This window comes from Apium graveolens, chromosome 10, assembly GCF_009905375.1.
Source record: "Apium graveolens cultivar Ventura chromosome 10, ASM990537v1, whole genome shotgun sequence".
In the NCBI taxonomy this organism is placed as follows: domain Eukaryota; kingdom Viridiplantae; phylum Streptophyta; class Magnoliopsida; order Apiales; family Apiaceae; genus Apium; species Apium graveolens.
The window spans coordinates 79,280,325-79,302,300 of record NC_133656.1 but is presented as its reverse complement, the minus strand read 5'-3'; the positions used below and the strand labels follow the sequence as shown (position 1 = coordinate 79,302,300).

General features: G+C 37.5%; 1 protein-coding gene across 1 annotated transcript; it reads right to left on the bottom strand.

The window, feature by feature from the left end:
* Nucleotides 1–20,458: 20,458 nt before the first annotated feature.
* Nucleotides 20,459–21,475, bottom strand: LOC141690696 (uncharacterized). The gene is made up of 2 exons (XM_074495471.1): nt 20,898–21,475; nt 20,459–20,717 (listed from the first exon to the last, which is right to left on the bottom strand). Exons 1-2 carry the CDS (start codon nt 21,473–21,475, stop codon nt 20,459–20,461), a joined length of 837 nt encoding a protein of 278 aa, XP_074351572.1.
* Between the last annotated feature and the right edge of the window lie 501 nt (nt 21,476–21,976).

The window sequence follows — 21,976 nt, the reverse complement described above, 5'->3', positions numbered from 1 at the left end:
TTGAGGTACCTTAGTATCAGTATTCTCATTCTCATAATCAGCATTTTCCATGAGAGTATAGTTGACACCCTCATCAGATTCTGAAGTATCAGCCCAGTCTTTCTTCTTTGTGATTAAAGCTTGTTCCTTTCCAGCTCTTCGCTTCCTACAATCAGCTGCATAGTGCCCAACTCCATCACAGTTATAACACTTGATATTGGACTTGTCAATGTTTCCTGGTCTTGACTCATTCTCGTCATACTTTATGTAGATCTTTTTATCATATTTGGAAGAACTGGAACCGCTCGTGGAAAATCTTTTCCCTTTTTTAAAGTCCTTATAATCCATCTTCTTAAAGCTTTTCATCATCAAAGCAACCATCTGCAAGATCCTTTCATCAAGGCGTTTTTAATCTAGGGGTCATTGATGTAAATTGATAACACCATGTTATAGATCGTTAAATAAGGATTCGATTGGTATAAATTTTATGAACAGAGGGTAGCCGGAGAAGTGTCGCCAGAATATATCGCGTGGCGGCGTCGGATATTTCCGAACAGATTTCCGGACGATACATCGATGGTTTTCACAAACTATTGGTGAATTTGTGTTTCTGGAACGTCAAAGATCATTTTCTGTAATTTTCGTGTGTTTCTGGACTTCTTGGTTGTAGCCGGAAAAGCTCCGGGCGGCGGCCATGGCTGCCGGCCGCCGGAGTTAACAGAGGGGGAGGAAGAAGATGGTTAATTACCATTTTAACCTCCCTGTTAGGAATATGTGTATTAGTTTGATGATAAGTTCAGCAAAACACTTAAGTAGAAATCTAGTGTTTGTAACCTCAACGGATAAGACCATCTTGGCTATCCGTTGAAGGAGTAGCCTTACTTAGCAATAAGTTTGGTATTGTAGCACATCTCACTCTCTGGTTTCAAGCTGTAATTCTTAGATGTTGTTAGGAGATAATCAGTCATGTTGACTACTAATGGATGTACAAATAGGAGGGCTAATTGTAAATATTTCATGCCTTGTAATTTTGTATAAGTGAAGAAGTGTCAACGGATATTGAAGACCTTCAACGGATGAGAAACTAAGCTTCAACGGATGCCTCTAATGCTTCAACGGATAATATCCATCAACGGATAAGTGCTTCAACGGATAGAGCTTCAACTGCTAGAGCATCAACGGATAAAGCCATCAACGGATGAAAGCTTCAACGGATGCACTGCTAGAGCATCAACGGATAAAGCCATCAATGGATGAAAGCTTCAACGGATGCTCAGTCTCATAGCAGTTGATAGTGACAGTTAACAAAGCTGACAGAGGCACATGGATTGACAGAGATGTGGTAGCCTATTTCAGGAACAACAGAAAAAGCAGCCGTTTTTAGTCTGGTTCAAAATGGAAAGTCAACAGATAATTCCATATTACACTGGATAAAAATGGAACAGAAACAAGTGGAGAACTATTGTTTTATTGTACTTTATCTTTGTCTTAACTTGTAAACTTGGTGATATATAAACCAAGTAGTAGCTAGTAATTAGATATGAATTTTTTCCAGAGCTGTTTAGAAATATCAAGAGAGAAAATCATCTAGTTTGTACTAGGAAGCAGCTGTGATTTAATTTTGAATCACAGATTTTCTGAAATAACACATCTCTGGTGGAACAACAAATCCACCGGAAAAGTTTTTAAGTTCTTTGTGTTCATTACATTTATGTTTGAATATATATCTGTCTGCTTCAGCTCCAAGCAATTCACACACATTTGATCACTCAAACACTTAGTCTTACAAACTGCTCAAAACTTGAAAAAGTTTTGAGATTTACATTCAACCCCCCTTCTGTAAATCTCATTGTTAGTCCACTGGGAATAACAATTGGTATCAGAGCAAGCTCTTAACATACAGAGAGTTTAAAGATCTATTCTGCTAACATCATGAGTAAGAAGGATATTGGTATAAAGATTCCAATCCTGGAAAGAGATAACTATCATCACTGGAAGGTGAAGATGCATTTACATCTTCTCTCTCAAGATGAAAGCTACATCAACTGCATTGAGAATGGTCCTCACATCCCACACAAGGTGGCCACAGCTGCTACTGCTACAGTTGCTGTTGGACAGTCTATTCCCAAGCCAAAGGCAGAATGGACTGTTAAAGATATTGAAGAAGTTCACAAGGACAAGAAAGCCATGAACATTTTGTTTAATGGCCTGGATCAAGATATGTTTGACAATGTCATCAATAGCCAAACTGCTAAGGAAATTTGGGATACTGTGCAGCTTATCTGTGAAGGCACGGAGCAAGTTAGAGAAAACAAAATGCAGCTTCTCATTCAACAATATGAATATTTCCACTTTGAAGAAGGAGAATCATTGAATGATACATTCAACAGATTTCAGAAACTATTGAATGGATTAAAGCTGTATGGGAGAATGTACCAAGTCAAGGACTCCAATCTAAAATTTCTAAGGTCTCTACCAAAGGAATGGAAGCCTATGACTGTTTCTCTAAGAAATTCTCAAGATTATAAGGACTTCACACTTGAAAGATTATATGGAATTTTGAAGACTTATGAACTTGAGATGGAGCAAGATGAGCTGTTAGAAAAGGGAAAAAGAAAAGGAGGATCAGTTGCAATTGTAGCTGACAGTGAAAAAGTTGAAGCCAGAAATGAGGAAAAGACAATGCCAAGTCTCAAAATTGGCACAAGCAAATCAGAATCAAGCAAGGGTAAAGACCAAGTTGCTGAGAATGAAGACAATTCCAGTCAGGATGAATCTGATGATATTGATGAACATCTGGCCTTTCTGTCCAGGAGGTTTGCAAAGATGAAGTTCAGGAAAAACACAAAGTTCACTAAGCCAAACAAAAACATGGTGGACAAATCAAAGTTCAAATGTTACAACTGTGGCATTAGTGGACACTTTGCAAGTGAGTGTAGGAAGCCAAATTCTGAGAAAAAGAATTTTGAGCAAGTTGATTATAAAAGGAAGTATTTTGATTTGCTCAAACAAAAGGAAAGAGCTTTTCTCACTCAAGATGATTGGGCAGCAGATGGGGTAAATGAAGATGATGATGTGGAATATGTCAACCTAGCCCTGATGGCTAATTCTGAAGAAAATGAAACTAGTTCATCAAGCAACCAGGTAATTACTACTGATCTCTCTCAACTTTCTAAACATGAATGCAATGAATCCATAAATGATATGTCCAATAAATTATATCATTTGCGTGTTTCTCTTAAATCACTAGCTAAAGAAAACACTAGGATCAAAGAAAATAATGTGTTTTTAAGTGATAGGAATGCTGTGTTAGAGAGTCAGGTAATTGAGCTTGAAAAGATTAAACTTAAATGCTTGACTGTCGAGAGTGAACTAGAAGAAGCTGTTAAGAAAGTAGAAATTCTTTCTAAACAGTTAGAAAGTGAGCAAGAGGTAATCAAGGCCTGGAAAACATCTAGGGATGTTGGTGTTCAAATTGCCAAGGTTCAGGGAATTGAATCATTCTGTGAGGATGCCTGGAAGAAAAACAAAAAGAAGTTAGAATTAATTGATGGACTGTCAACGGATGTGGAATCAACGGATGATGAAAGTTATCCGTTGAAGGAAGAAAAGGAGCATCCGTTGAAGGCTCATCAATTAAAACAGGCAAGTTCTTTTAAAAATACAAAGAATGATTCAACTCTCAAGAACTTTGTCAGAGAAGGAGCTAGTACATCCAGAGATGTCAGTAAGGTGAATATAGGACACATGACTTTAGATCAGTTGAAAGATAGGCTTAAGTTGGTTGAGGATAAGAAGGAAACTAAAAGAAAATCTAAAAGAAATGGGAAAGTAGGGATTAATAAACATAACAATTACACACCTGATAGGTATGCTCCTAGAAAAAGCTGTGTACATTGTAAAAGTGTTAATCACCTATCTGATAATTGCAAATCTGTTAAAAATGCTCCCATGCCTTCAAATCCCTCCATGCCTAACATGTCTATGTCACCTCTGCATGCTATGCCTGTTATGTCTCACCAGAATCCCCATGCACATTTTGCAAACATGCCATACATTAACAATCCTTACTTTACTGCATTTAGTATGCCTCAAATGCCATACAATATGCCTATGTGGAATAACATGTTTGCACAACCTATGCCTTATCAAATTCAATCAAATGTGTTAAATGATTCCGTGACTAACCCTACACTTCAACCAACCACATCTGAGACCAAGGTTGACCCAAAGTTACCTAAGTCAAAAGATGCAGGAGGAATGAAGTCTAGGAAAAAGACTAAGAAGGCTGGACCCAAGGAAACTTGGGTACCAAAATCAACTTGATTGATTTTGTTGTGTGCAGGGACAAAGAAGAAATCTATGGTACTTGGACAGTGGTTGTTCAAGACACATGACAGGAGATTTCACCCTGCTCACAGAATTTAAGGAGAGAGCTGGCCCTAGCATAACCTTTGGAGATGACAGCAAAGGATTCACTATGGGATATGGCTTGATTTCAAAAGAAAATGTCATCATTGATGAAGTTGCATTGGTTGATGGTCTCAAACACAATTTATTGAGCATCAGTCAACTATGTGACAGAGGGAATACTGTTTCCTTCAATTCTGAAGCCTGTATTGTCACAAGTAAAAAGGACAATAAAGTGGTTCTAACTGGAGTTAGAAAAGGAAATATGTACTTAGCTTATTTCAACTCTACAGATGCAGAATCCATTACTTGTCTTCTCAGCAAAGCAAGTCCAGTTGAAAGTTGGCTATGGCATAAGAAGCTGTCCCATTTGAATTTCAAAACAATGAATGATCTGGTCAAAAAGGACTTAGTTAGAGGAATGCCTCTAGTGGAATTCACAAGGGATGGACTGTGTGATGCTTGTCAGAAAGGAAAGCAAAAAAAAGTATCATTCAGTAAGAAGCTTGAATCTGCAATTGATGAACCACTGCAACTTCTACACATGGATCTCTTTGGACCAGTCAATGTATTGTCAATTTCAAGGAAAAGATACTGCCTAGTGATTGTAGATGATTTCTCAAAGTTTTCATGGGTTTATTTTCTTGGATCAAAGGATGAAGCTAGTGAAATCATCATCAATCATATCAAGCAAGTCAACAATCATCCTGATTTCAAAGTAAGGAATATTAGGAGTGACAATGGAACTGAGTTCAAAAATTCAACCATGAAGATGTTCTGTGGAGTAAATGGGATCATGCATGAGTTCTCAGCTCCAAGAACTCCACAACAAAATGGTGTGGTGGAAAGAAAGAACAGATCACTAGTTGAAGCTGCAAGGACAATGCTTGAGGAGTCAAAGCTCCCAACTTATTTTTGGGCTGAGGCTGTTAACTGTGCATGTTACACTCAGAATATTTCTCTAATCAATCAAGCAAAATGCATGACTCCCTATCAATTATTCAAGAGAAGAAAACCAACTTTAAACTTTCTACATGTCTTTGGTTGCAAATGTTACATCTTAAGGAATCAATCTGATCACAAAGGAAAGTTTGATGCAAAGGCTGATGAAGGAATATTTGTTGGTTATTCTGCTGGAAAATCATATAGGGTCTACAATCTAAGAACCAACATTGTCATGGAATCTGTACATGTTGTGTTTGATGATAAAAAGATTGATGGACTAACAGATGAGGGACATCATGAAGGACTCAAATTTGACAATATTGAGATATATTGTGATGATAGTGAAGATGAGAATGATGAAGAAGACATCTCAAGAAGAAACCAGAGTCTGTCTTTGGATAATGCACAGAATGCTGCATCCGTTGAAAGTCAAAATTCAGCTTCCGTTGAAAGAAGCAATGCAGCATCCGTTGAAAGACAAAGTGCATCATCCGTTGAAGTTCATAACGAAGCATCCGTTGATCACAGTCTGTCAACGGATAATCACTTCACCTCATCAGTTGATAGAACTCCCATTTCCTTTCAAAGGATCAGCAACTCAGGGGGAGTTTCAACAAATCAACATTCTATCTCACATCATGACAATACTGAGGCAACCTCATTAAGGGCTAATCTACCACCTCAAAGGAAATGGACCAAGAATCACCCTTTTGAACTGATCATTGGTAATGCTACATCAAAAGTACAAACTAGAAGGGCTACTCAAGATGAATGTCTGTATAGTAGCTTTCTATCACAGGAGGAACCTAAGAGAGTGGAAGAAGCTCTATTGGATTCAGATTGGATTTTAGCAATGCAAGAGGAGCTAAACCAATTTGAGAGGAACAAAGTATGGAAGCTGGTACCCAAGCCAAAGAACAAGAGTTCTATTGACACAAAATGGGTATTCAGAAACAAGATGGATGAAAATGGCATTGTCATAAGGAATAAAGCCAGATTGGTTGCCAAAGGCTATTCTCAACAAGAGGGAATAGATTTTGATGAAACATTTGCTCCAGTTGTAAGACTTGAAGCCATCAGAATCTTTCTAGCCTATGCAGCTAATGCCAATTTCAAAGTCTATCAGATGGATGTCAAGAGTGCATTTCTAAATGGGGAATTGGAGGAAGAAGTTTATGTAACCCAACCTCCTGGTTTTGAAGATCCAAATTTTCCAGACAATGTGTATTATTTGTTGAAAACACTCTATGGACTAAAGCAAGCACCTAGAGCCTGGTATGAGACTTTATCAAAGTTCCTTCTAGATAATCACTTCACAAGAGGTACTGTTGACAAAACTCTCTTCTTTAGAAATGTTAATGGCTCTAAGATACTTGTACAAATTTATGTAGATGATATTATATTTGGATCTACAGATGATAAACTTTGTAAAAAGTTTGCTAAATTAATGCAAAGTAAATATGAAATGAGCATGATGGGAGAGCTAACTTACTTTCTTGGTTTACAAGTTAAACAAGTTAGTGGTGGAATTTTCATTAGTCAAACTAAATATATTTATGATCTTTTAAAGAAGTTTGACTTAATGGATTGTTCACCTGCAAAAACTCCCATGGCCACTGCCACCAAGCTTGAATTAAACAAGGCTGAAAAGTCTGTGGATATTACAAGTTATAGAGGCATGGTTGGCTCACTTTTATATTTAACTGCTAGTAGACCTGATATTATGTTTTCTACATGTCTCTGTGCTAGATTTCAAGCTGACCCTAAAGAATCTCACTTAGTGGCTATTAAAAGAATTTTCAGATATCTCAAAGGGACTCCAAATCTAGGAATTTGGTACCCTAGAGAGTCTGGTTTTGATCTAATTGGCTACTCAGATGCAGATTATGCAGGTTGCAAATTAGACAGGAAAAGCACAACAGGCACCTGTCAATTTCTAGGAAACAAGCTTGTATCATGGTTCAGCAAGAAGCAGAATTCTGTTTCCACATCAACAGCTGAAGCTGAATACATTGCAGCTGGTAGTTGCTGTGCACAAATACTGTGGATGAGGAATCAGTTATTTGACTATGGTATAACTGTTGACAAAATTCCAATATTTTGTGATAACACAAGTGCCATTGCCATTACTGAAAATCCAGTGCAGCACTCAAGAACCAAGCACATTGATATCAAGTACCACTTCATTAGGGAACATGTGATGAAAGGTACAGTGGAACTTCATTTTGTTTCAAGTGAAAAGCAGATTGCAGACATATTTACCAAGCCACTTGATGAATCAACATTCACAAGATTAGTAAGTGAGTTAGGTATGCTTAACTATTCATAATCTATGTCATCTATGTAATCTGTCTTGTAGCCTGAAATGAATTTGCTGCAAGAACAAAGTTGGCTTTAATCAAGACTTATCCTATCAACGGATATTCCCTATCCGTTGAAAGCCAAAATTGTTCTATCAACGGATATTCATTATCCGTTGAAAGACAAATACATATCTGGTAATTTTATCCTTCAACGGATAAAATAGTGTTGTTCATCAACGGATAACTATTTACCTTATCCGTTGATGTGTCCCGTTAGTGAGTCACAGCCGTTGATTCTTTTACTCAACCGTTGATACAGATATACAGTGTTGTATGTATTTGTATTTACGGTAGTTTTCAGAATTTCTACAGTTTCTTTTATTCCTGAACGGCTTTCACTTACTTAAAAGTATCATTTAATTGTTTTAATTTGTGTTTTAATTCAAGAAAGTATAAAAGCCCAATTGAATTCTTATTTTCACTTTACGCTTTCTTGCAATTATCATTCTCTTTCTCTCTCAATTCTCAAGTTCTTCTCTGCAACCTCTACTCACAAAAATGGCACCAGTAGTCAAAATTATGTCTCAAACAGGATTTGTTTATGAAAAGAATAATTTCATAGTCTTGGTTGAAAAGAAGGAAGCCCATTCTGATTATCACAAGATGATGGACTTCATCAAGAACTGCAAACTGAGCTATGCAATGTTGAAAGCCCCAACCATCTACTGTGAAGTGATTGAGGAGATTTGGACAACTGCAGAGTTCAACTCCACAGATATGACCATTGCCTTCTCTCTCAAAGGTAAGGACTATTGCATTAATTGTGATGATTTACAATCTTGCTTTAAGTTGCCTGAGAATAATGCCATGACACCACACACTGATAAAGATGTCTCTGCTATGCTAGATTCCATAGGCTATGCTTTTGATTCTACTAGTTTAGGTAGTATTAGAAGGAAAGGCCTTAGGAAAGAATGGAGTTTTCTTGGAGATGCCTTTATTAAGGTTTTCTCTGGGAAGATTAGCAATTTTGATGCTATCACTTCATCTCTTGTTAATATGCTCTATATGCTAGTTTCTGATAGGTACTTTAATTTTAGCAACTGTGTTATGCTAGAATTAGGTTCCAGATTAGGTAACAAAGCTAATAGACCACATAACATCTACTTTGCTAGATTCTTTATGTTATTGGCTAACCATGTTGCTGAAGGTTTGGTTATATCCAATGAGAATAATAAACTCAAATGCTGGGCACAAGAGAAAAGGGTCCTTGCAGACCTTTTGAGAATGAACCTCAACAGCCAGGTGCCATTGGTATACTTGCCAATCATGAATGCACCACAGGTAAGTGAGGTAAATGTTTCTATAACTCCTACCATTTCCAACCCCAATGTTTCTTTGCCTTCTAGTGTGGCTATGGAACCTGTGTCATTGTCCAAACAGGCTCCTACCAAAGCCACCAAATCTAAAATCTCCAAAGTCAAGTCAAAGAAACCTACCTCTGTTGTTTCTCAAAAGACAACAGTTGTAACAACTACCATAAACCCTGAAGGGAGTGAACAGGGTGTGAGTGGTGAGGGGAGGGGTGAACATCAAAAAGCCCCCCAGGATAAGGTGAGAGAGGTGAGTGGTACCCATTCCAGCCAAGCCACAGTCTCTCAAAAGACTGTAGTGGTTCAAAAGGAGTCCAGCACATCCCTAGTTGCATCCTCCCAAAAGGATGTAACTATTGAAAATAGTCCCCACCCAGGGACACAGAACAAAAGAGGGAGGGACACTGAAGCTAAACATTCACCAATTCAAGCCTTTTCAAGGAAGAAGAAGGCCAAAACCCTAGTTTCCACACAAGGGGCACACACAGCACAGATACACCCACCAGTATCTGTGCCTTCTCAAATTCATCTTGATGTGATTCCAGCAAATGTGGAATCACAGCCCCATTCTCTCAATATAGACACACACCATTCCTCAAACTCTCCTACACCCTCTCTGGATGTGGATATGATATTCACATCAATTCCTGATTCTCCCTCATTAAAACTCAGGGAGGAGCCCCACTCAAAACCTGGTGATCATCATCTTTTAGATGATTTGTTGGATCATCAGCCAATTCTTTCAGATGTAGTTGCAGAATCTGTGTCACCTCACTTAAAATCAATCCACACAGATTCAACAATTATATCACTTTCTATCTCTACATCATTTCCTTCTTCAACGGATATCTCTCATCCGTTGACAAGTGGTTGTTCTTCAACGGATAAGCTTAACAGCAGTTATCCGTTGATACCATCAGTTTCCACTTCAACGGATACTCCCTATCCGTTGATGGCCTCTACACACTTAACAGAAACAACTCCAACTGTAGAGGACATGGCAACTGTACAATCACTGTTAGGCTTGAGGGAAGGGAATGATTTTTTGAGTGAGAGGCTGGGTTGCTCCCAGGCAAAAGGAGAGGATGAGAGTCACCAAATGCATGCTATTTCTTCCAGCATGGCAAAAGTGAGTGAGAGGAGTGCCACCTTAGAAGGTGAAGGTGAGGGTGTGAGGGTGTGTGTGAGCCAGGGGGAGCCCCTGATGCAAGAAAAGAGAGAAATTGAGAGAAAGGCAGGTACAGAAGCTATAAGGGTGGATCCAGCCATTGCTAGTGAGTTAATGAAAGTGGATGATGCAGATAAGGGAGGACTATTTCAGCAACACTACAAAGCTGTCATTGATAACATTTCCTTAGATGCTGACACTTTTACTCACCCTGTTTCAGCCTATCAATTATTGGCTGCACAGGGCAATGTGGAGGCAGAACAGACACTACACATTGTACACACTTCAGAATCTCTTCTAAGAGACAAAGCTGCTGTCAACAGGTTGCCTTCTCAAGCTGCTGAGCCATCTGAAGAATTTGGAGTAAATTCTAATGATGATGACTCTAATTCTTTGAATGAGAGCATGAACTTAGGGGGAGTAGCAGGCCCAAGTTCTGTTCCTAATCTTCCTGCATGGGCATGGGCCAAACCATCAACACCAGGAGAGTTTGGTGTCACTTTGGTCAAACAAGTCATGACAATTCAGCAAGCCATTCAGGAGACTCAGGATGCTGGCACCAAGGCAATTCTTCAAGCTCATCTGGAATCTCTGCATCTCTTGCAGTTGCAGCATTACCAGCACAATCTAAGTGTGGATGAGCTCAAGCTGGACATTGCTGATCTGAAATCCTACAATGCTGAGAAATTGGATTCAGTTATACCCTATGGTACAATGCAAGATTTGTTGGGGAGACTAAGGAAGGCCTCTGATGCTGATAAGAGGTTGGCCATATTGGAAGATAGAGTTCAAATAATTGAAGACTCTATGGTCACCATTCTTCAGAATCAACAAACTCAAACAAATCTCCTCATGCAGCTGGCACAAGCACAAGGCTTGACCCCTACCCTTGATGATAACAAAAAGGGGGAGAATAAAGGGGAAGGGGAAGGAGAGCCATCTACAACAGTTCAAATTTCTCAAGTGCTAGTTCCTGTCATCACAACTTCTCCACCAATTCAAGTCAAAGGAAAGCTAGATGAAATTGATCTAATCCAGATAGCAGCAGCTGAATTGCAAGTCAAAGAGCAAAGGAAGAAGATTGATGAAAAGATGCAACTAATATTTGGTTCTACAACTTCTCAATCACAATCTGTGAAGCATAGCACAAAAGTGGAATCAATTATTATGGAACTCAAGCCAGTAGGGAGGCATAAGGATGGAGAAACTTCTTCCAAAGATCTGCAACCTATGGTTCTCAAGCCCAACAACAGATCCAATAAGGACTCTACAAAGAATCATCTAAAAGAGGTGGATTTTCCTCTTCCAAAAGCAGATGAGGACAAGCTTTTAGGAAGGAGTATTGCATATCTCAAAGAGACCATGGATGAGGCTGTAAGGAGAAACATGGCTATTATTTTCAGAGAGGGAAAGAGCATATGTGTGATGCAAGGACATCCCAAATTCTCAATAGCCAAGAAGGAAGAAACCAAAAGGTTGAAGGAAGAAGCCAAACAGCTAAAGGCTGACAAAAGAGCACTAGCAAAGCTTGAAAAACAGCTAGAGTCAAGTCAGGCTGAAGATCAGAAAGTAATTGAAGACAAAGGTGAAGATGAAGCTATGGGGGACATGGTTGATATTGAGATGGAGGAAAGAAGTAAGGAAGAATGGCAGAAAGGGAAAAGAAAGAAGGTCAATGCAAAGAGAAAGAAGGTAGATAAGACTGAAGAAACCCAATTAATATCCAAACCACTACCCTCCATTCCTGAACCCATTGTACCTGACCCCTTCATGAACATTCATGGTGAAACAATCATTCCCAAGGAGGAACCAATTGATTGGGACACCATCAAATTGCCCACCTTCCTAACCTCTTCTCCATCATCAAAGAAGCAGAAAAGAAGAATCAAATCAACACCCTCTAAAGCCTCAATCAAATTCACACAGAAGCCTAAGTCCAAACCTCAAAACTCTAAAGATGATTATGTTCACATCTGTGACATAAAAGAATTTTCAGACATTGAACTCTATCTGGATGAGCTGGAGGATGTAAGAGGCCATGTTCTTTCCCCAACTCCTTTGTATGTAGACAGATTGTAGAGCCACTAGTATTTATGGAAACCCCGGCTTCATATAAGTTACCATATCTGTAACTAATCATTGCAATAATGCCACTTGAATTGATGACAATTTCATAATGCTCGTCATAAAAATCCACATGATAACCTCTGTCACAGATTTGACTCACACTCATCAGATTATGCTTGAGTTCTGTAACTAGAGTACATCTTCAATGATGACATTCCTAAGTTTGATTTTTCCATATCCCAGAGTTTTCCTTAAGTTGCCATCTCCATAAGAAACACTTGGCCCAACCTTCACCTTAAACTCTGATAGCAGGTCCTTCTTTCCAGTCATATATCTTGAGCATCCATTGTCCAAGACTAAGGTATTTTTCCCGTTTCCATGAAATCGCCATTAGTTAGAATTTTTAAGGACCCAGACTTGCTTGAATCTTTTAGCCTTGTTAAGTTTATTAGTATTTACAGCAGGAGACTTAATATCAGAGTTCATGCTAACATTCCTATACAAGGAGATACACATGCATAAATAATTTTTTTTAATTTAAAGAGGGTTTCGGTTCATAATAGTCATAATACAAACTGTGATACTCTTTAAATATGTAAATAGAATGTCAAATACTACCACAATGAAAACAAGGTTGTTGTGGTCTATATCTATATGTCCTGTTCCTAAACTCTAATTTAGGAGAAATAACATTTATTTCTTTATTTTTCCTTTAAGCAACATCAAGATGATTAGTAGTACCACAGTTTAAATAAGTCTTTCTAGGTGCATTAGTGATTGGTTTGTACCTATTTTCTTTATTAATACCAATCTTTCCAAACCTATTTTTTCCTAGGTTATTTTTTCTTGTTTTTCAATTTAATTTCTTTCAGCTTTTGTTTAAGTTACTTCTGTGTCATCAAATCAATATTAACTGACTTAGCCTTAACCTGTTCATAATTATCTGTTTTTAAGTCTTGTATGGATGCTGATGTTGAACCCTTCTCATTCACTGATTTGAGTCCATCAGCACTCAAGTCAAACTTAACAGGTGTTAACTTAGACTTATTCATTTTAACTTATTTACCAATATTTACTGGTTTAAGATTCTTATACTCAATTTCCTTTTTAACCTCAGTACTAGGTTTATCTGCATAACCTAATCCTTACCCCCAACAACCGCTTTCAATTAAACCCTGAGTTGTTTTTCCCGAATTAGTCCAAAGTTTTATTATTTCTCTTTTTTAATATAATTCTTTCTCAAGATATGCATGTTCTTCTAATAATTTATCTTTAACATAAATAACATCATCTCTTTCTTTTTGAATTTCTAGCATGAAAATCAACTCAGTTTCTAGGTGATCATTTCTTTTCTTTAAGTCAGAATTCTCAATTTCGATCATAGAATTTTTAATAGTTTAATATAGATAACATGTAAAGTTTTCAGAAATAATTTTAATTCACAAATATTAACAGTATCAAAAGCAATAATGGTTTGAGGTACCTTAGTATCAGTATTCTCATACTCATAATCAGCATTTTCCATGAGAGTATAGTTGACACCCTCATCAGATTCTGAAGTATCAGCCCAGTCTTTCTTCTTTGTGATTAAAGCTTGTTCCTTTCCAGCTCTTGGCTTCCTACAATCAGCTGCATAGTGCCCAACTTCATCACAGTTGTAACACTTGATATTGGACTTGTCAATGTTTCCTGGTCTTGACTCATTCTCGTCATACTTTATGTAGATCTTTTTATCATATTTGGAAGAACTGGAACCGCTCATGGAAAATCTTTTCCCTTTCTTAAAGTCCTTATAATCCATCTTCTTAAAGCTTTTCACCATCAAAGCAACCATCTGCAAGATCCTTTCATCAAGGCATTTTTAATCTAGGGGTCATTGATGTAAATTGATGACACCATGTTATAGATCGTTAAATAAGGATTCGATTGGTATAAATTTTATGAACAGAGGGTAGCCGGAGAAGTGTCGCCAGAATACACCGCGTGGCGGCGTCGGATATTTCCGAACAGATTTCCGGATGATACAGCGATGGTTTGCACAAACTATTGGTGAATTTATGTTTCTGGAATGTCAAAGATCATTTTCTGTAATTTTCGTGTGTTTCTGGACTTCTTGGTGGTAGCCGGAAAAGCTCCGGGCGGCGGCCATGGCTGCCGGCCGCCGGAGTTAACAGAGGGGGAGGAAGAAGATGGTTAATTACCATTTTAACCTCCCTGTTAGGAATATGTGTATTAGTTTGATGATAAGTTCAGCAAAACACTTAAGTAGAAATCTAGTGTTTGTAACCTCAACGGATAAGACCATCTTGGCTATCCGTTGAAGGAGTAGCCTTACTTAGCAATAAGTTTGGTATTGTAGCACATCTCACTCTCTGGTTTCAAGCTGTAATTCTTAGATGTTGTTAGGAGATAATCAGTCATGTTGACTACTAATGGATGTACAAATAGGAGGGCTAATTGTAAATATTTCATGCCTTGTAATTTTGTATAAGTGAAGAAGTGTCAACGGATATTGAAGACCTTCAACGGATGAGAAACTAAGCTTCAACGGATGCCTCTAATGCTTCAACGGATAATATCCATCAACGGATAAGTGCTTCAACGGATAGAGCTTCAACTGCTAGAGCATCAACGGATAAAGCCATCAACGGATGAAAGCTTCAACGAATGCACTGCTAGAGCATCAACGGATAAAGCCATCAATGGATGAAAGCTTCAACGGATGCTCAGTCTCATAGCAGTTGATAGTGACAGTTAACAAAGCTGACAGAGGCACATGGATTGACAGAGATGTGGTAGCCTATTTCAGGAACAGCAGAAAAAGCTGATTAATGTGCTATCTGATTAATGTGTTATATGCCTATATGGTTAATGTTTGACTATTTCAGTCATAACTTTCAATCCGTAAATCGTATTTGGGTGAAACGAAGGGTAGATAAAAGCTTATGACGTCTATGTGACGATTAAAATAATATGAGTATGAATAATTGATAGATATTTGCGATGCCTAGCAGAGTCAGCAAGGCATAGAAAAGGAAACCAGTGATCCATATATAGAATTGAAGCGTAGAAAGAGAAGGCAAATGATTGATAAATAGAAGCAAGGCATAGAAAGAGAAGGAAAGTGGTTGATGAGTAAAACTATTAGATGAGTACAAGTAAAGTGGAAATCGTCGGTGATAAGGCAAGTACTTCTGAACCTTTTTCAAGATATATTGCAAAAAATTTCGAACTGTTTCATAATATGTTGCTATTATTCAAAATAACTCCTGTTTTATACTGCAAGCACTTTAAACTATTTAACCTTGAACCCTGATTCTTATTGATCTTGAGCCATAAGCCTTATTCTTCATGAACCATTGATTGTTGAATTCCCAGATACGAGCCATACACATACGATACTACTCCACAAATATATATCTACCACATACTGATTCTGATATTGAGTTTCTTAAGATACCAACCCTTATTCCTTGTTTAACAGAAGACCAATTCTTGGAACCCTTGAACCCTTGATCTTCTACTTTCGGAATCTTTCCTTGATTGAAAGCCAATCTGTTCGAATTCCCTGTTATGCCCTCATGGTGTTATGAATCACCCTATGCTTCAAGATAAATGTTGTTATGATTCAGCTTATTGATTTACATTGGTTATCATATTGAATTGTTTTAGAATTGGATGGTTGTATAAATGTGGACCAGATTCGTGGTCAGACCAGATTCGTGGTCATAATAGGTCAATGCGTGCCTTGGATCCAGTATATAAAGCAAAGCTGGGAGCCTTGCTCGGGGTTAGTGCGTGACTGATCAGCAGCCTAACCTTGGTTTTTAAAATAAAAAGTGAATATCCAATTCTAATCATTGCTTATTCAGAAACTTGATTCTTCTGAATCATTTCAATTTGGTAATTGTTTAACCTCAATTGCTGCTATTATTACTTGCTGAGCTAGTAAGCTCACTCTTGCAAAAATTTTATGTTTTCAACAGTTGGAAAGGAAATTGTTGGTAACGAGGATTCCATGTCCAGTGTGCGAGCTAGGATTTCCGTTTAACTTGGATCGAGCTAGCAGGAGCTTTATATTATAGATGAGTTGTGTAAGATTGTAAGTACGATATCCTTAGCCATGGTAAGTTGAATTAGTTGGGATTTGGTATGATGTAATAAAAGTTAAGATTATGACTTGTTTTCATACTTTAACCTGTTGCGATCCGTGGTTGTGTATAGAAGGGTTAATGCATATAATACTTTATATACAGGTTTAAATATTGTGGTGAGTTGTGAGCCCCAAACTTTTGACCCGGGTTTGGAGGGCGTCACAGTTACGACCGAGAAATTACGCTTGTATTATATCTTAATAAAGGTGATTTATGTGTATTATTATGTCAGTAAGTATGTTGAGTCCTAAAACCGTAATTGCTATGTGCTACGTATTATCTGTTTTGATCAGAATGTGTTTCGGGTAATTATCGAGTATTTTATTGTAAGTTAAATGTCTTATATCAAAATTAGTACAGCCCAAACAGTGTTTTTAAAAGCCAATATTTCAAACAAAATCATTGGCCCTATTTTTCCAAGTATGGCCTATGCCACATCGATATACTAAACATCTAGACGTTTTACAAATTTTTCCAGTTTCGCGAAAAACGTCTATTTTGGCCCCCTTCGGGTGTCAAAAACCCCACAAAAATCATATTTTTATTTTTGTAGGATCATGAAATTATCAAATATCATTTTTCTTTGCAATTTTGTATTATTCACAATTTTTGGAAATTTTTGGCATATATTTTGTATTTATTGGATATTTAAAATTTCATAATTAATAATAATAAATTATAAAATTGGGGCCAATTAATTTTATTAGATGTATAATTAGGGCCTTAATTTTATTTAGGGATATTATTTTACATAGTATAAATAGCTGATTAATTAGTAATTAGTATTAGTTAATTATTAAAAAAATCAGAAAATTTGAAATTAATTGTGGGGGTAAGGTTCTGGTTCTTGAGAAAGCTTGAAGATTAAACTGTGATTGCGAGGTATTTACTGAACCACTGAAATAATTCGAGTAACCAAAATAATCCTTGTGAAGAGACGAATCTATTGATATCTACATCGTCAACTGAGGTTGGTTCTTCAATAAAATCAATTTTATGTGTTCTTGAGTTCAAATCGGTTTTTGAGTTCGAGTAATTGTTTGATTGTTCTGATGATTCGTATAGCTTTATCATAGTCTTAGAAATGATTTGGTATATTTATATCGATTTTATCACCCATGGAATGATAGGTTGTGTTCTTGAATTTTTAGTTTTTTTTTATTTCATTTTTTTGATTTATGGATGCTTTTAATTGATTTTAATTATTGGGAATGATTATAGAAGTCTGTAGCTTTGATTTGAGATGAATTTTGCGAAGTTTGGTTGTGATTCTGGTGGGGAGTAATTTTCCGATGAAACCCGTCGGAAAAGATCGGGGATTGGCCGGAGATGGAGGTAGGGCGGTGGCAGGAGGGTGTTGACGCCGCGGGGAGATTGCTGCAACACGGGGGAATCGAGTGGAACCAAAACCTTGGAGAAACGATGATCTGGAAGTTTGAAATGGACTCGTCGGAAAAGCTCGGGGGTGGCCGGAGTTTTTGCAGATTCCGGCAGGTCGAACCATGTTCATGAAGACCCAAATTTCGACCCGTTAACCAGAAACAAGGACCCGGTTTCAATCCAAAATCCCCCGTACTGATTTCCAGAAAAGTGTTTTTGGATTTTCTAATTAATTCCTATTTTTATAAAATCAGAAATTAGTTTTAATAAATAGAAAAATCAAATAATAATTAGAAAAATCAAATAATAATTAGATTAAAAATCTGAATTATTTTGTAAATAATTTCTAAATTATTTTATTAATTTAAAAATTTGAAAATGTAATTATTTATTTATCTATTAATTTTCCTAATTATTTAGTTAATTATTCAATAATTGAGATTAATTAATTAAACCGATTAATGGTTCGATAATTGATCGTTCAAGCGAGTGACTCGTAATAATTCAAGTTGCGTTCCGAATTTTAGAATTTTGACGTCCGAGTATCGTTTTATTTAATTACGTATGTCCAGATTACGTAATAATTATACGTATCGATTAGTTAATTATAAGTAATCAATTTAACTAGATAATTTGTAATAAATTGTAATTAATTCCAAAAATTAGGGAATAATTATTTTAAAATATGATAATTCTTAATTAATTATTTAAAAAAATAATTAAGTTTTTATTAATTATGATTAATTAATTATAATTGATTAATAATTGATTAAATATTGTTTATTGCGTAATAATTAAACCGTCTATCCGATTTAAGTGAAACAAAGACCCTTAGACTCAGAAAAATGACTTGATTCCATTAAAAATAGTTATAAATCATAATTTCTTTCGAGAGCGGGTCGTCTTATAATACTTAATTATTTATAGACCCGGTTATTGATAAAAACGAGTCCAATAAATCCCGAAAAATTAGAAATCGAGCTAGATAATGTTTGTTAATATGAATATAGGTCTAGTATCAATTCTAAAAATATTATATGCCTAATTTCGTTATGTGCCTTATGTGCTATGTGATTACGTGATTCCTTGAACATTATTTGCCAGATAATTATATACGAGTCAGATAGAATCGTATGCGTAGACGATAAGGGCTACGTGGTATCAGTCTGAGATTGCGTACGACGTAAGTCAGCTAAACAAGTATTTTTCCTTTAAAGATTCAACACCAGCCAGGCGAATCAAGCCGGAGATAGAAGGCTGTGAATTACCTGAGGCAAGGTGCATTCCAGGCAAGTTTTTTCCTTATTCTAAGTTCAGAATAGGGAATTGCTTCCAACTCTTCATGAAAGCTACACCTTGATAAATCTTGTTCACAAACACTAATACATAATTATTGTTCCTTTATTTCTATTTCATTTCAATTCTTGATTTATCTTAATTCATTGAATCCTCTATTCATATTTCAATAATTACATATACTCTGATATATTCTGATGTTGGGATACATCGAAAGTATACCGATTATCCCGGTTGCTAAGCTATGGACTGGATGGTTACGATACGGGCCCGGTATGAACCGGACCCTTGATTATTAGGCCATAGTGCCTGGGTACCCTATATGTTGGTGGGGTTTATACTTTTGGGTATATATCCGCGCTATATCATGACTGATCAACAGGTTATAGTGCATATGTTGGTTGTTGTGTCCAGTCTCGTTCATTTGGTACTCGCCAGTAAAGGCATTTATTACGGAAACAGATGGTTGTTCAAACCGGCAGATTACCAGTTCATTTATCTTCTCTCATTACACTATATATATATATATATTATTGCAGGCTTGTTGAGCAATTTTGGCTCACCCCTATTATTGTTGTTCACCTTGTTTTTCAGTTAAGGTTGAGAATGAAACCCATCAGAACCCGAGTAGTCAAGAAGCGGGTCAAGCTGCGGGACCCTCTAATTCCAAGAGTGTTTGTCCCTATCCCAGAAGAGAGTTTTGAAATGCTAAAGCAGGTGTAACAGGATAAATGATAGTTGTAATTTGAATAAAAGATGTTTAGTTTAAAATTTGAATAGAAAACTGGTTTGTAATAAAGAGAGTTTGTAAGACAGTTTATTTAGAATTATTGTAATAAAGTTGGTGTGTCATTCTTGTTTTCAATCCTTAACCTTGAAAAGATCCTGAGTAGTAGTAGTAATGGGTAATTATATATTTATATTATAATTGTACAGGTTCAATAAAGTAGTTAGTATTCGTAATGCCCAAGATCTATACCCCGGATTTGGAGGGTATTACAATGATTTTACCTTCAAACTGTATTGGGTGTCCGCCGAAGGCATAAAGAGGGGCTTCGTCACAAGGATCCAGTTGTTCTCCCACCAGATTCATTTTACAGTAGGTCTTGTGAAATAGGATATTGACCGAGTTGCCAGTATCTACAAGAACCTTCCAAATTTTGTTATGTTCAATGAGAGGATTGATGATAACGGGGTCCTCATGTGGATGAATGACATCCTCATAATCTTTGATGCTAAAAGTCATGGACATATGGGGTTTTTCCTGACCGAACTGGTAGAGGTTGTTCACTTGTCTGGCGTACCTCTGCTTCGCCATCTTACTATCTCTATCCAGCACACTACCTGTAAAATTCTCTTCACTTTTCCCCTTATCCCGTCTCTCTATTCAGGATCTTCGACTTTCGGCTCTTCCTGATTGTCTTTCGGCCTTAGTATATCTCTTAGATCCCAGACGAACTGATTGAGTTCGCCTTCTTTGATCATTCGTTCAATAAGCTTCTTGAGGTGGTAGCACTCATCAGTATTATGCCCCTTGTCTCTGTGGTAATCATAGTACTTGTCGTTATTTTTCTTGTGATTTGGGACTTTCATCTTAGCTGGCCGAACGAACCCAGGCTTTCCTTTGATCTCATGGAGAATCCTGGAGATTGGTGCATTCAAAGGGGTGAATACAACCAATCTCTATCTTAACGTTGTTTGGCCCCATGATCGGTTTCCTTTCTTCCTTCTTTCCTACTATCCATTCGGTCGCCCCCAGATCTGGAGCTATCATATCTCTCTGGTCGTTTCGAGCGATCGTATCTTCGGGAATCTTTGTAACCTCTGATACTTCCATTTTCTCCGAATATTCTCTCCCCTCACATAGATATCATTGAGGGATTTGGGAGGAAAATCGTAAAGAGATGAGCGAAGATTTTTATCTTTATAGGGGTCCAGCCCAGCCATAAATAAGCCCATTGCCTTGACTTTGTCCAGGTTGGTGACCATTCCAGCTTCTTCCTTGAACCAAGCCAAGTAATCCCCAAGTTCATTGTTCGTTCTTTGCCTATAATGGATCATGGCTTCGGTGTCCTTCGCCTTTCGGCACAGATGGGAGTAGTACTTCAAGAATTTCCTCTTCCACTGCTCATACGACCCGATGGACCTGGGTTTGAGGGACTTGTACCACATCGAAGCTGAGCTCTTCAGGTAGGTTTTGAACATCTTGAAAAGCATGATATCGTTATGGCCCATACCTATCATCAATAGTTCATACTTTTCACAGTGGTCCTTTGGGTCACCCTTCACGTTGAACTCACTAATCCTGGGAAATTGCCATTCCTTGCCCGGACGAGGTCGATATTGCTCAATTTCTTTGGTCACGATTGGTTCCCGGTCGACCCTCCTGTCTCCGAACATAGCTTCTTCCAGACGAGTTAGCCTGATTCGAGAACCATCAAGTTCTTCATCCGAATCATAGGAATAATGTTGTTTCGTTCGCTTCCTTCTAGGGTGCAATCGGAGTCAGACTCGTCTTCTTCGTCATACCCCCTTCGCCATTTCATCGGCTTAGTGATTATTATTGGCTCATCGGCTTGCATGCTTCACGAAGTGCCTTATCCTGTAGTTCAATCTCTTATATGTGGAGCTGCAAGGCTTTTAACCGCAATGCATCGGCCTCCCTTCATTTCGCCCTGGCCTTAGCCTCTTTTTCGGCCTGATTGTTCTCTTTTGCCTTGCGCTTCTCCGCGGCTAGTTTTTCTGCCCGGATCTTTAGAAGGAAGGCTTCTTCCTCGGGAGTTAATTTGATGACCCTATCGGCGTCAACCAGGGAGGAACTTTGTCCTCCGTCATGAGGATCGAAACCTGGTGGTGGTGTTTGTTCATGGACTGTGTTTGTCATCTTCTATGTATCTCGTT